This window comes from Cyprinodon variegatus, unplaced genomic scaffold, assembly GCF_000732505.1.
Source record: "Cyprinodon variegatus isolate N-32 unplaced genomic scaffold, C_variegatus-1.0 Scaffold234, whole genome shotgun sequence".
In the NCBI taxonomy this organism is placed as follows: Eukaryota; Metazoa; Chordata; class Actinopteri; order Cyprinodontiformes; family Cyprinodontidae; genus Cyprinodon; species Cyprinodon variegatus.
Window position 1 is genome coordinate 346283 of NW_015150687.1, and position 16427 is coordinate 362709.

The 16427-nt window shown below is 37.3% G+C and overlaps 1 protein-coding gene across 1 annotated transcript in view; it reads left to right on the forward strand.

The window, feature by feature from the left end:
* Window positions 1-8958, forward strand: part of kcmf1 (potassium channel modulatory factor 1) — a 13235-nt gene extending 4277 nt beyond the window's left edge. Inside the window, exons 4-7 of the mRNA XM_015381421.1 lie at window positions 2529-2630; window positions 2746-2929; window positions 6105-6399; window positions 7481-8958. Coding sequence (XP_015236907.1) covers window positions 2529-2630; window positions 2746-2929; window positions 6105-6399; window positions 7481-7745 — 846 coding nt within the window. The 3' untranslated portion in view covers window positions 7746-8958. The remainder of the gene's footprint in view (window positions 1-2528; window positions 2631-2745; window positions 2930-6104; window positions 6400-7480) is intronic.
* The last annotated feature ends 7469 nt before the right edge of the window (window positions 8959-16427 follow it).

Here is a 16427-nt window from a genome sequence, read left to right on the forward strand (position 1 = left end):
ATATAAAAAATATGCGCGATATTGTACCTCTGGTCACTTGGTGTTTTTATTGAAATGTACACAAATGGGTTTTGTTGGTTGGTTTCTTATCTTCTTTCATTTGGCTGTTGAGTCAAAAAGTAAATTTCAGACCCTCCTCTTTAAGTCGTGCATGAATGAAAAACAGTTTTTGCCTTTACATAAATGGCTGCTCGTCTACCTTGTACAAATAGACTTTTATTATCATGCCCGCCGAAACTTGGCACACTTTTTTAGTTTTTCCGAAACAAAATGCACTAAACCAGAGAACAAGGGTAAAAAAAAAAAAACATACTGCCACAGTTTCACCTCAGTAAACTTACTAGAAAAACAAGCTCCATACACAGGTTAAAATGTAGAAGTTTCTGTAACTCATTAAGTCTGGCCTCTTCAGTTGTTTTGACACTATTTTACAGTCTGTTACTCCTAAAATTGGAAATGTCAGAAGGTCCAGGGCCAGTAAAAGATCCCACAAAAAGAACTTTTTATTTTCTTTATCATAGACATTATTGTTTTTGAAGTTTGTATATATAACTCCTTTTTAATTTGTAGGATCTTCGTGCTCTGCTGCTAAAATGTGTGCAATGTTAGAAACCTGTTCAGTTGTATTCATGTGTGTCAAAGTAGTGGGATAAAAGAGGGACAGCTGCTTTGGTTTAACCTTTCATCAGTGGTTCTGATTCTATTATTTTTGATGGCCTTTAATGTTGAGGTGAAAAAGTGATATGTTTTGTGATCATACCCATCATAGTTATAAGATAATTAGTCTGTATTTCAAACTTTGGTTACTCTATGGAGGCTTAGGGTGTCCTAATGTTACCTTGTAAAAGCTTTGATGTGAGAGTTTAATGTGGAGCAAAACTATACTTGGTCTGCATTTTTCATCCAGTGCCCTTGTAGGTACCAGATCTGCTCGGGTGGTCAGATTTTTTTTTTTAATAAACTTATTAGAAAAATGTTATAATACAGAGACAAAATACAATTTACAGTGAACAATCACCAGGGGTTTAAGCAAAAGAAAATAAATAAATAAATAACAAAATAAAAAGTTATTAAATAAAAGTAAAAAAGTAATAGTGAATAGAAACATATAAAGGAATTATATAAATACTTTAAATTTAGAGCATAAGGTTATAGTTTTAGCAGTTTTTTTATTATTGGAGGAGGACAATGTAGAAAAATACTCGGGTGGTCAGATCTCGGGGCCCTGTCTCTTCTTATGACATCATCGTATGGCAACTCAACTTGGACTTACTGTATTGCACCTGTTTCTTAAGAATCAAATCTCTTTTGGACTCACAACTTATTATTACTTATATTTGCAATTATTTACATTTCATGTAATCTAAAGTAGCCGAAAGTGAAAAAAAAATCATTGTCAGTCTTGAGGGAAAGCACCGCCTTTAAGACAGACTGAACTCTGCCATTTAAAGTCGTAGGGAAGTCATATTTAAATTTTAAACCATTCTGGCTTAAACATGTATATAAGGCTATGTTCACACTGCAGACCTTGATGCTCAATTCTGATTTTTTTTTTGTGAAATCCAAGTTTTATTTTTTTTTGCGTTGCTGTTCACATTTCCAAATATATGCGACTTGTATGTGATCTCCTGTGTGAAGTGCAGTCATACAACCCAAGTGTCCCCCCTGCGCAGTAAAGAACGCAATGACGTCACAGGTCAGCGTGCTCTGTGTTTACAGAAGTAAACATGGATGTTAGTGTCGGCGAGCATCTAGTGGTCTTTTCCCACCATAAAAACACAATCTTTTCATGTTAAACATAAATACTGCTCTCCGCATCATCATCTGCCATCGTTGTTGTTTTTCTTGCCGCTTCTGCGTAGCAAAACGCAGAATAGTGATTTTTGTCGGGTATTAATTACGTTCAGGTCTGATGAATCCGACCTGGCCTTTCACAGGTCGCATTTTAAAAAATCAGATTCGTATCAGATTCAGGACCACATAGCCAAGTGGCCTGGGTCGCAATGGAAAAAATGGGATCTGTGTTGTTCAGAGAGCCATGAAATGATCAGATCCAGGTCGCATATAGGCAAAAAAATCGGATTTGGGTCACTTCAGGCTGCAATTTGAACGTAGTCTAAATGTACTCTTTACCGGACAGTAAAAAAAAAAAACAAAAGTTAGAAAATTTAAGTTAAAAAAAAAAAATCCTATCTTAAAATCTGTATGTATATATTTTTTGTTATCTTATGCAGGCCAGTTAGTTATACGTACATCTTAATTTGGGCAATCATATATCAACATTCATCTGTCAATCAAATTTTTTCTGTCATAGCATCTTGATTCATATGTCGCAGATAATATACACAACAGCTGAAATAAGAAATAAGAATCATTTACTTTCCCATTGAGTTGCGTCCCCAGTGTTCACGGGGATGGACGTCTGTGATGACCTCGTTGTAAAATAACTGCTCTTAAATATGCAGCTGTTTGTGTTTTTGTTTTTTAATGCCTAACAGAACCTTTTCTCTCTCTCCTTCTCATTTCAGATCTGTCCAATCTGTGCTGCTTTGCCGGGAGGCGATCCAAACCACGTGACGGATGACTTTACGGCTCACCTCACCCTTGAGCATAGAGCGCCAAGAGATTTAATATCCTTTATGCCTCAGCACATTGCCGTCTTTCGGCATGCTTGTTAATTTGATTAAAGTCATTTATGTTTGCATCATACACTGAGAGGGTTTTACCTTAACGGTTCCTTTGTACGATGAGTCCAGTAGTGTACGGCATGTACGCAGGATGTTCCACCCAGGACGAGGATTGGGCGGTCCCAGAGCTCGACGGACAAATATGCACTTTACTAGCGGCTCCACAGGGGGACTGTCATCCTCCTCATCACAGAGCTCCGCTTACACCCCCAGTAACAGAGAGACGATGGACCCCATTGCAGGTGAGAGTCTGGTTCCTACTGGACTTCGGCACCTGAATGTAGCTTTTAACAGAAATAATCTTTATGCATATAAAACACCAACCATATATTGAGAACTTGGCGTCCCCCCCCCCCCCACCTCATGAGTCGAATAGTGTGACAAAATAAAATCTAAGACATGTACATTGAGAAGAACTCAACAGGGATTTTTAAGTTGAGTCTGTGTCAACTTATTTATATACCACTTTACAACAAAGTGCTGCACAGGAAGAGTAAAAAAAATAAATAGAAGGGGAAAAAATGAAGACATGCATTAAAAATGCATAAGTTTAAAAACAAATGAAAAAGGTGTATGTTTAAAGGTTGTTAAGAGTAGGCGTGTGAAATAAATCAATTTAGCAATAATTTTGCGATTTTCAGCTGTCCAATATAATGATCTTTCAGGTACCAATATGATTTTGTTTTGTTTTTTTCTAAAATAGGGGGAAAAACTATTTCTCTTAGAATAGGAGACAATTTATTTCTCTTTTTTTTTCTATTATTAGAAACTCGGGGTACTTTATCTTTAATAATCTCACTTATAGTGGTTCCAGTGGTGTAATGATTACTTTGAGATGTCTACACAGTGACTTAAATGAAAAAAACCCTTTTGCCTCCTATTTAATGATGACAGAGTGTGTAACTATATATTTTTCTTTTCAGTGAAAATGTGCAACAACCCTTTTATTAAATAATAAATAAAATGTTTTGACGCAATGTCATTTGAAGGATCATCATCTTCTGATGAACATATACAGCACTTGTCTTTTATATTTACATTTATTTTAGGTATTAGCTGGGTAGAATATCACAATATATTGTGATAATATCATATTATGACCCAGGTATCATATGTGTATCATATTGCAACACCCTTACCAATACTCCCCCTGAGTTATGAGCAGCTTTAAAATGGATTGGTAGATTATTCCAAAGAGGCTGCAACACAAAGTTAACATACAGTACAGGTTAGGGTTGGATAATATGATCAAAATGTATATTGCGATACATTTCTTAATATCGGTTGATATGATTTCCTTTATTATCAACGGTAAAAAGATGAAAGCCTCAGAAAGACTACAGACGTCTGTACAAAGAATAATTTTGCCATGTTTATGAAACTCTTCCACTGTAATATTTTAGAAATATTTGCTTTAAAAAGCAGAAACATATAAAACTCAGAATATCAATCAGTGACAAATGCTGTCATCAGACTTATGTTTATTGAAATATCAAAAAACAGTTGGGGAGTCATATCATTGATGTTGAATTAAATGATGTTGTGATATACATTACAGCCCAAAAGTTTGGACACACCTTCCCATTCGAAGAGTTTTCTTTATTTTCGTGACTATGAAAATTGTAGATTGACACTGAAGGCATCAAAACTATGGATTAACACATGTTGAATTATATACTTAACCAAAAAATGTGAAACAACTGAAAATATGTCTTATATTCTAGGTTCTTCAAAGTAGCCACATTTGGCTTTGATTACTGCTTTGATTACACTCTTACCATTATCTTGATGAGCTTTAAGAGGTAGTCACCTGAAATGGACTTCCAACAGTTTTGAAGGAATTCCCAGAGATGCTTAGCACTTGTTGGCCCTTTTACCTTCACTCTGCGGTCCAGCTCACCCCAAACAATCTCGATTGGGTTCAGGTCCGGTGATTGTGGAGGCCAGGCCATCTGGTGCAGCACCCCATCACTCTTCTTCTTGGTCAAATAGCCCTTAAACAGCCTGAAGGTGTGTTTGGGGACATTGTCCTGTTGAAAAATAAATGATAGTCCAAGTAAATGCAAACCGGATGGAATAGCATGCCTCTGCAAGATGCTGTGGTAGCAATGCTGGATCAGTATGCCTTCAATTTTTAATAAATCACCAAGTGTCCCCAGCAAACCACCCCCAGACTATCACCTTTTTCTACCTTGCACAAAAACACAATGATTGGAACCAAAGATCTCAAATTTGGACACATCAGACCAAAACACAGATTTCCACTGGTCTAATGTCCATTCCTTGTGCTCTTTAGCCCAAGCAAGCCTCTTCTGCTTGTTGCCTGTTCTTAGCAGAGGTTTCCTAGCAGCTATTCTACCGTGAATGCCTGATTCACACTGTCTCCTCTTAACAGTTCTAGAGATGTATCTGCTGCTAGAACTCTGTGTGGCATTGACCATGTCTCTAATCTGACCTGCTGTTAACCTGCGATTTCTGAGGCTGGTGACTCGGATGAACTTTTTCTTTGTAGCGCTTGATTGTTTTTGCGACTGCACCTGGAGACACTTTCAAAGTTTTGCCAAATTTTCTGACTGACTGACCTTCATTTCTTAAAGTAATGATGCCACTTGTTTTTCTTTATTTACCTGCTTTTTTTCTTGTCATAATAAAAATTCTAAAAAGTCTATTCAGCAGGACTATCAGCTGTGTATCCTACTGACTTCTGCACAATACAACTGATGGTCCCAACCCCATTTATAAAGCAAGAAATCCCACTTATTAAACCTGACAGGGGACACCTGTAAAGTGAAAACAATTTCAGTTGACTACCTTTTGAAGCTCATCAAGGGAATGCCAAGAGTGTGCGAAGCAGTAATCAAAGCAAAAGTTGGTATTTTCAGTTGTTTCACACTTTTTTGTTAATTATATAATTTCATGTGTTCATAATTTTGATGCCTTCTGTGTGAATCTACACTTTTCATTGTCATTAAAATAAAGAAAACTCTTTGAATGAGAAGGTGTGTCCAAACTTTTGGGCCTAGCACAGCTGTCGGGAACGATAAAATATATCGGTGTTTGTTAACATGTCCAAGTTAAAGTAGGGCAGTCCCTAAAACACAGGGCTAAATGGGACATTGTAACAATTAACACAAATTTCAGGGTTTCTACAAGTCTTCTTGAGTATAACGAAAGTATTGCATTTTCAGACTTTATTGGCTTAGCTGGGCTCTAAAGGTAAAATCCATTAATCTTGGCAGTCTGTGGTTTTTTGTGGGTGAGAATCTAGCAGCTGTTTGATTCTGCATCTCTTTCCAATTCCCAATCATTCCACTCTTTGTTTTTTTTCCATCCATGCTTCTGTTTTTCCCTTTGGTGAATTAATTTAAAATGTAGTCATACAAGAAAAAGACTAAAGCTGTTTGCTGTCTCCTGCAGAGTTGCTGTCTCAACTGTCAGGCGTGCGGCGGGCTGCAGGGGGGCAGATAAACTCGTCAGGCCCTTCAGCCTCCCAACTCCACCAGCTCCAGATGCAGCTGCAGCTGGAGCGGCAGCAGGCCCAGGCGGCCCGACAGCAGGTAGAGGCGGGCCGCCATGCAACGCGACGTGGCAACAATCCCAGCAACACGGGCAACTCTGTCCCCCCACCCAGCTCGTCCACTGCCAACACCAACGCTGTGGGTGAAAACAATCCCTCATCCTCCTCGCAAAGCTCACAGTTTCTATTAGCACGGTGAGTCAGGCTGAATCCATTATACATTCGAAAAAATCAATAAAACGTCCCCGCAGCATGATGCTGCCTTTGCCATGTTTCACTCAGAGGTTGCTTTGATCAGGGTTTTGGTTTATATGCAGGTCAAAAAGTTTGGTTTTTGGTTCTCATCTTAATAGAGCATCTTCTGCCACCTGATGTGTGTGCTGTATGACCTGTAGAAAAAACTAAAAAAGCTTTGTTTTGACAACGGCTTTCTCTTGCCACTCCCCTGTCTGAGTGCGTGATTAATAGTTGTCCTGCTCATAGATTGAGGCTTTTACAGAAAAATTATTTTTTTGTTGGTTGCACTAGAAGCTGAATATATAAGCATGGCAACGGATCCAAAATGCTACCATAGTATGAGCTGAATTAACTATAACTGCGCAGAGTTTCTGAGGTTTATGGGATTTTTTTAGTTACCTGTAAAAGAAAATAAGCCAAACACGTAAATTGGGGTCAGGGGTCAGCATGTGGTAATATAATGGAAGTAACCTTGTTGCTAAATGAATGGATATATTTTATGGTATATAACTTGAATAATGAACTTTGTAGCAAACAAGGCAAAATGATGAGGTCAGATTTGCTGCCGGGTCTGTAAGGTCCACCTCTGTCCTAAAGCTGAGTGCAGCTGCTTCATAGAATATAACCAGTAATGTATTGTTCCCTGCTGTGTTTGATACCCAACCTACTGGAAATTGAGTTAAAAAAAAAAAGTTAAAAACTTAACATTTGAAGTAAATGAAGTTCAAAAGTTAATTTCAAGTTTAAAATATAATTTATGTTGTGAGAAAAAAAAATGTTTGTTTCTGGTTTTTACAAATTTCTTACAGAATCACTCTGCGTTCTGTTTTTTTTTCTTTTTTTTTTTTTTTGCACATTAGGGAAGTGACTTTTTTTGGTAATTACATTGACCTTGATTTTTGCATTTCTTTTTATGTTAAGTATATTTGCTCTATCCCCCCTTTTTACTATTGACTTGAATTTTCTAGTTTCAACATATCTCTCTGCTTGTCCTATAAAGGATTAATGGCTTGAACTTTTTTTTCTTTTTTTCTGACAGGTTGAATGAACCCAAGATGTCCGAAGCAGAGCGTCAATCCCTAGAAGGAGAGCGAGCCGACCGCAGCTTGTTCGTCCAGGAGCTGCTTCTGTCGACGCTAATGCACGAGGAAAGCTCCTCCTCTGACGAGGAAGAGCGCCGAGACTTCGCCGACTTCGGAGCCATGGGCTGCGTGGACATCATGCCTTTAGACGTGGCGCTGGAGAACCTCCAGCTCAGAGAGAGCAGCTCCTCAGGGAGCGAGCCTCCGCCGCCTCCTCTTTGATGTCCGAGCATCAAACAGACTTTGTCCTCTGTGCTGCAACTGTCAGTGAAGGGGCAGCAGACAGCCGCGGTCCTCCCTGGCCCCGCCCTAATTTCTCTCTCTCTCTTCCTATCTCCCCCTCTTTCTCTCTCCCCCCTCTATCTTCTCAGTTTGTTTTTGGTGATTGTAATTTAAGGCCCGTCACCGTAACTTGTTACATTGTAAACAAAGCAAAAAGAGAACAATTGGAATAAAATGTTCATATGGGGAAAGGAAGAGAAGAGATTTATATAAATATATAGAAAATATATATAAAGTTGATAATCAATCCACTTAACTTTTCTTTATCAGGTGAGTGTTGCAGGCTGCTTCTCTTCCTGTGACATGTGAAGGGCCCTTCATATAAATACTCCACATTCAGAAGTCAAGAGAACACCTCTGATGAAGCTGCTGTGTGTGTTAAAATAAATAAAAAGTGTTTGGATGGGTGACCATGACTTAAAGCATGCAGTTATTTGCAGCGTGCATGACCTTTAAATGACCCTGTCATGAAATTTTGTATTTTTTCTTTAAAGATATCCCAAAGCGTTTAACCCTTTCAAATGGTTACATCAAATATAGCTTAAGTCTTGAATATTAAGTAGCATATAAACTGACATGCAGAAATCGGACTCTAAAGGTCTGTCTTGTTTGGTCTTTTTTTTCATCGAGTAATTAAAATGAAGAGAATCGACTGGAAGCCTAAGAGGACACTGCGGTTTGAGAATCCAGTCAGATTTTTCTGTATTATGGCTGCGGACACGAAAGCGAAGAATGTAAGAAAAGAGCTTTGCCTCTAGATTTTAATCTTTAGTTTGAAGATTTTAAAGCACAGTGTAGTTTTTAATTTATAAAAGACTTGATCCGGTGCTTCTCCTCTCTGCTCGTGTCAGACCACAAAGGCTTGTTGAATTTTTGCCGGGGATTAACTTTTCTTTTTCTTTCCCCCTTAACTCTTTTAATTTTTCTGTTAAAGCTAGCACTTTCTATTTATTTATACCTGTTTTATGATTCGTTTGAGCCTTGACATGGATCTTGCCACCTTCATGCCTCTACTTTTACCCTCTATGTAAAGAAATGTACATTGAATTTTTTGCGTTAACTTTCATAATGATTCTATGACATGAGCAGACTTTTTTAAAGTGTAAATTTAGAATACAATAAATATGGCACACATCCTTTGAAGGAAGTGAAAACCTCCAAACGTTTGCACATTGTCTTTTTATTTCCTATTTGTCAAAACGGTACAAGGGCCATACTATAATAATATTTTTTTAGATTACAAAAACAAGTCATGACATTAAAGAATCCAGGTCTGACTTAACAGTGAAAAATGCGGTCTTAGCCCTGCATTTCAACGGAAGAAGGTAAAATGCTTTTTATTGTCAGAACCTTTTTATTAATATTTTATAATAGCTTATATCTATATATATATATATTTATTTCTGGAATATATATTTATTTATTTCTGGAACAATGCTGCATTTTTATTGTAATTTTTCCCTCATAGATCTAATATAGTGCCTTTACTATCTTTGTAACAATATGACAACATTTAATATAAAAACTTTATTCTCATAAACCTATATTATGACTTAATTTTTCATAGACCAAATATTAGGTCTTTATTTTTGTACAAATATGACCTTATTCTGGTAATATTTCTTAAATCCTATAGACTTAACTATTTTAGTAAAAAAGAAAAGTGGTCGTCATAATCTGTCATATTTATAGTCCCTCATCTTGCAGGACAGCCTAATTGGCTGTTTTATATATATATATATATATATATATATATATATATATATATACAATGAATATTGAAAAATCTTGTGAAAATATTTATGTTCCATGTCAAAATAGTTCTTTAGCTTTTTAGCTTAGGGAAAAAAATATATCTAGAAAACCTCAGTTTACTCAGTATAGGTGCATATAAACACAGACTATTTCAATAAATCAGAAGAAAATAAATTACACGTTATTACACAATCCTCTGTTTTTCCACTGTTGATAGTGTGCCTTTTATTGCACTCTCCTTCCACCTAATTTTCCAATAATATTCTTACACACTAATCACTTCAGCAATGACATGTTGTGGCTGACAGACATGGTGGACAACTATCAGGTCAGAGTTATGCCTGTTGATGTTTGGAATATAACCATTTACCATAATATAGCTTCTTTGCAATTATTTAAATTTATTTTTGAATCCTATGTTTTGATTAGCTTTATGATATAATCACCAAAGTAAATACTTCAGGCAGACATCTCTGTGACTAATAAACCAATGCAAGGCAGTCTTATTCCCTGAAATACTAAAATAACTTTCTAGTGACATCTTACCTTTATTAGAAGCAGCTGCACTACTCTGGCATAAACCCACGACATACTTATTCTTACTTACTTGAGTCTTCTTAATTTGTATATAAAAAAAAGTCTAAAAATGTAAAATACATTTGACATTTCTTATTTTCTTTCACTCCTGTCGCTTTATGGTGGTTTGACTTGATGGTGACAATTCTTATATTGAATTCATCAACAAATTATCCTTTCAGATCACATTTGTGTGGACTTTGAGGTTCTATTTTAAGTTGTTTTTGTTTCTCTAAAATAGTTAAAAACTAGGAAAAGTAATCATCCTTTTTTAGTCAGAAATGCACATTTCACTTTGGACTAAAACTACTGAAAAACAGCAGTCTAACAATTTTTTTTTTGTTTTTGTTTTTTTAAATCTGAATCCTTTATTTACTGTCCTATCCTTTATTTTAAAAAAATCAAATGCCTTGAAAAAATGATACTGGATATGTTTTAAATATAGATGAAAAAGGAATGAGATCATTGATTTCAGTCAGTATTAACCAAGCACTAAAACCAAAGTATAAACCTGAAGTGTGCTGTAGCTGCTTTGTCCTTGTATGTGAAGGCCTGTGAGCCAACTGTCTGTGTCACTCACCAGCAGTTATTGTTAGAAACAAATGGTGTCTACTGGATAACTTTCATGACACTCAGGGCAGCTGGCACTTCCTAGGAGCCCAGCACCAAAAAACAACAGATTGAGTTTCAGCCTCACTTTAGGAGTCATTAGTTTGTAGGAGAGGGAATTCGTTTGGAGCTAGTAATGTGAAACACCATCTGACAGGTTAAAAAAATATTAATGTTAATATAAAACTGAATGATTTGCACCAGAAATAATAGGGAAAGAAAGCATTTTGTTTGTTTTGAAAGCCCAGTGTAGATAGACGGGGCTCCTGGGAACCCTGCTGTGACCAGGTGGCTTATTGAAGGGATTTTTATGGTTTTTGATGCAACTTTTTAGTTAGAGAAATTCTGTAGAGGTTTCTCTTGAATGACTATTTAATTGAAATGTCTATATACAAAGTAAAGCTTGGATCCAGAAATGAATACATAAAAAAGCACACATTATTACCCACTTTTATATATATAAAAAAAAAAAAAATGGTGGTGTTGCACCTATTTAAGTGTCCAATGCATGACGTTTTCACACCGGTAAGCCGATATAAGTCATCATTAGTCACACCGGCATGAAGTCTCTGGCAGCCCAGCAGATCTGAGTGGTGAGTTTCCTCATGTAGCCTTCATGCACACTATGTTTCCTGCTGGAGGTCCGCTGGGCCTCAGTCCTGTCACTAAGCCTCTGCAAGTTGGTTTCACTGATATTGGCTCTTAAACCAACAGCTAGATGACTAAGATGACTGAGACAATTGTTATAGCAAAATATTTCTATTTTAAGTTTTTACCCCCTTTTCCAGTGTTCAAATATTGTTTTTCCTCAATGTCGTTTATTCTTTGAATCCATCATTTTATTTCCCCTTATTTATGTCCTTATTTCTTTCTTTACCTTTGTTTCCTCTCTTGTGGTTTCTTTCCTCCCTTGTTCCCTTTGTCTCCCTTTCCCTTTTTCTCCCTCTCTTTGTATCTCTCCACTCATCGTTGTACACTTATCCTTCCTTTTGTCCATCTTTCCTTTTTTCTTTTATCCTTCCCCTCATTTATCTTCTGTGTATCCATCTTTCCATGTATTCCTTCCTTCCTTCCATGTTTTCCTTCCTTCCTTGCTTCCTTCCTTCCTTCCTTCTCTTCTACCCTCTGATTGTCTCTTCTGTCCTTCCACCCCTGTATTCCTTCCTTCCTTACTCAACCCCCCTCCTTGTATGCTTCCTTCCTCACTTCCTTGCAGTTTCTGATTTTTGCTTGGGGCCATTAAGTCCAGCAAATCTGCAATGCTTTAATAAAAAAAAGATGACAATTTAAATATACTCCTTTAAAATATTTAAAAAGACAAATCCTGCTGGATATGCATACTGATAAGGACATGGTATGAGTTAGGGACAAAGGGATGCAATTGTTATTTGATCTCAATGAAAAAGATCAAGGGTTATTGCATAGTCTCAGAGAACATAAAACTGAAGAATTGATGCAAAGCCGGGTAGTTCTAGTATTCTATGGTCACTGCCAATGGAACTCCAAAGGGGTCATGGCAGTGAACACATGGCTTCCTAGAGGATGTTAGGCCTTTAGTCCACCTTCATCAAGTCTGTTTCAAATGGAATGGTCAGAGACATTCAGAGTGACCTGCTGGAGGTCAATCTATAGATCTGTCAAAGTAGCTTTCCTGTTCCTCCTTCTATAAACAGGTGACACCAATTTAAAATCATTTACTAATCCCAAAGGTAAATTAACTAATATAATAAATAAGATATTGTTCATGCTGATGAGTCGAGGCCCTCCAACCATGTTCATCCCTCTTAAGGTATCTGCTGTCTCTAAGCTCTCAAGACTTTCTCGGGAGACAAAAAAAAAAATTTTCTAGCAATGACAAACGTAGATGGCCTGTGCAACCTCTAAAGCAGGGGTCACCAACCTTTTTAAGGATGAGAGCTTCTTCATGTCTACTAAGTCATATGAAGGAGGGGACCCCTGACAGATTCTGTTAAACAGAATTTTTATTACTTCTTTTCATTTCTAATTTTCTTTTAGATATTGTAATTTTCGAATCTTTATAAATGCTGAAATGCTATATAAATGATAAAAAATGAAGAGCAATAGAATCACATAAAATTTCAATCTGAGTTCACGACACCAAGGTGTCTTGAACCCCCCATGTGGTCCTGGACCGCATGGGGGGCCCTTGACCCCTGCTCTTAAGGGTCCAGGTATGGCGTTATGCCACCAGTAGTGACACTGATCCACGGCAAAGATAGCTCTGGCCTCCATCCAGTAAAGCAGCTGGCACAGATTAAGAGGTTACTAGGTAACGGAGTGGAATAGTACAATAGAACTAACCGACTAGGTATAACACGCTGATTAAAAGCTTACTTATTGTTTGGGAGTAGCTTTTGGAAGCTGAGCTTGGATGTTTCACATTGTGGACAGGGGAGAACCAAGAAATCTATTTAGGTGTAACATCATAGGTTAGATTCCAAACCCAAATTGAGTTCATAAAAACCTTTAGTTGCCTTTAATCTAAAATAGGTTTCTGAAATTTTCCCCAGCAAGGCTCATCATATAATTGCCTCCCATCCTAAAGAATAAAATCATATATTTATGATACTGTTTGTCTCAAAAAATAACAATTAAGATATTTTGACCTTCAAACAAAAGAAAAAAAACAACTAAGCAAGACAAAAGCTAGGGCCCCACCCAATCAATAGGGGGCCCCATACATATAGTGACTGGGTGGGTGATTTAAACATCTGTTTTCCCTGAGATAAAGTTCATTTGAGGTTTGTTCTCAAATAAAATTTAGGACTTGAGGACGCAGAGCTTATTGTAAGACATACCACCTTTATTAAATGCACAGTATCACAAGAAACATTTCCAGTAATTGTGGATAAGCTACTCACATGATGCACAAAGCATTGAATTGATTGATAGAACTGGCTGATTAAAGCAGGGTCAAATCCGCCAGAACAACTCCACACACACACACACACACACACACACACTTCCATTCGGTTCTATGCGCAAATACACACACACAATCGCATCCACAAACAGAAACACACACTCATTGTATTTTATAAGTAAAATTTGTTATCTTCACAGGAATGAAAACTCTTGTCTTTTTTTTTCTTCTTTTACCGTATATTTACAAAAAAAATCATTGACCCTCCCCAAGATAGAATACATTCAAAAAAGATCCCCACCCATCTAGATTACATTCAAAATAATATACTATTCATGATGCAAAGTCACAGTTATTCATCTGAAAGAGGATCAAAATAGGCTACAGTCTGTCAGAGGTGGTCAGGGTTGCGGAGACGGACAGGAGGAGATCTTTAGATCGCCGCCTCCATCTGCCACACATCAACTAGGGCGCCTGCTGGCGAGGAGAAATCCGGTTATGTAGAGTCTATGTTCCTCCTACAGACAGGCAGCATCTGAGATCGCTTCTGTACGAGCTCTCCATCACAGTGGAGAGGAAAAGAGGAAATCTTTATTTTTTTTTCTTCTTCTTCTTCAGAGAGAAAAATAAAACAGATTGTTCAAACGACATCCTCTTCAGATTCAAAGTTGCCAAAGGAGGAGGGTCGTTTTCTCTCAGGTATCATGAACGTACACGAAGAAATCATACAACGCCGCACAAATAAAATCCTATTTACATTTAGTATGTATTGCCAGTGGCTCATAACACATTGTTTTCAATAGGTGTCACACAGTTTTGATGTACCTGCTTGGAACAGATTATACAATTAAACTTAGCCTACTAATAATATAGACAGTTATCAGAACTGTACAGGATGGACAGCAATTTATATACAGCCCACACAGGACTATTATACAGAACAGTGTATAAAAAACATAGTGGCACTCACACACACACAAAAAATGCTTGTTTTCTCCGTGTTTAAACTTGCTTCAGCTTACAAAAATGCTACAAATTGCACCTGACAAACAAAACTCATTGGGTGACTCCTTTACATATTAAATAAAAAACCCACAATAGTTATTTTGATGAGGTCGAGATGAAAGCACCCGAGCATTACATTAAAGGCAATCAGATGCTAATTTACTCTACTGCAATATAGCAGCATTCTATTTTTACAATGCCTTGTAGAAGTATTCACACCCCTTGAGCTTTTTCATATTTTATTATTGTACGACAAAAGCTGTGAATTGAGCAAGCTTGGTATGTAGGAAACCGAAAACAAAGCGGGGAATGATTGTGAAATTGAAGGACGGGGATACGCAGGTTTTCAAAATCCAGCTGTAAAGGCCTCAGAGGAACAAATAGCTCAACAAACCTACCAAACGTGCAAAACGCGGTTGCCCACCGGAACTGACACAATGGCTGAGGAGACTGTTGATTGAAAAGGCCGCCATGAAACCGATGGTAGCTACAGAGGAGCAGCATTGATCAGCAGCTCAGTTGGACGAATCTTACAACAGAATAACAATCAGAAGAAAGCTGTTTTTTTTATTTATTTTTTTATGGAAGAGTGGCAGTAAAGAAATCTTCATTTGCAGTTTGCCCTAAACCACACGGGGAGACTCATAAAGCGACGGCCTATTGGTTAGGGCATAGAGCTTGGAATCCTGAGGTTCTGAGTTCCAGCCCCACTCCCACAGACTGCCACTCTGGGTCTCTAAGCAAGACCCTTTACTCCACACTGCTCCCCGGGCGCCCCACGATGGCAGCTCCACAAGGGGATGGGTTAAATTCAGAGGTAAATTTCTCCAATGGAAGATTAATGAAGTTCAATTAATTAAAAGATGTGGAAGAAGATGCCCGAATCAGATGAGAGTATGATGTTTGACCTGCATGAAAAAAACACTAATTATAGCAGGATATTTCTCTGCACATCACTTACAGCGAAACACACCAGTAAAGCATGGTGGTGGCAGCATAATGTTGTGGGGATGCTTCACTTTAACTGGGACAGGGAAGCTGGACTTAGAAAATAAGGCAATATTCAATATTGTTCATCCAATAATATGAGTTTTGTTTAATAGTAACAATTCTTTAGTCTAAATTATTCTATAGTGGCTCTAACTCTCTGTCCTTTGGAGAAAATCTCTATCTTTAGTCTTTTTTTCTTCTTCCAGGGTCACCTTGTATTCACTACTATCAATCTTCCCATAAACTCTTTCCATGTACATGTAAAAACCATGTAAAAACCCTCCCCGCAGTATGATACTGTTACCCCCATGTCTCAGTGTGGAAATGACTTGTTGACACATAGATGTAAACTTTAAAAAGCATGTTTGCAATTAGTGTAAAGCGGAAAACCATTTTTAAAAAAGTTTAAAAATATATATGCGTCACTTGTAATGGTTGATCACATACAATTCTAATTTTATACCTTTAAGTTGGTAGTAATAAGTTAAAATATGAAAAAAGTCCCAGGGGTATAGCATATTTCTCAAGCCACTGGATATAAAGAAGTAAATATTAAAAATACTAAAGCCAGACAAATAAATAAATAAATAAATCCTGATATAGCATTAGAAAGCCCTCACAGCCCATACATCAATCGGTCTTTTAGGAGCCCAAAATGTTTGAAATCCGGCTCTGAAACATCAGTCAGAGACGAGCCACAAAACCAAGTTTTCCTTTTATACTCAATGGCACTGCAGGTGAACGACAGACAAATGGAGAACTAAAAACAACCACTGCCCTCATTCTCACACCTCTGTGCTTCA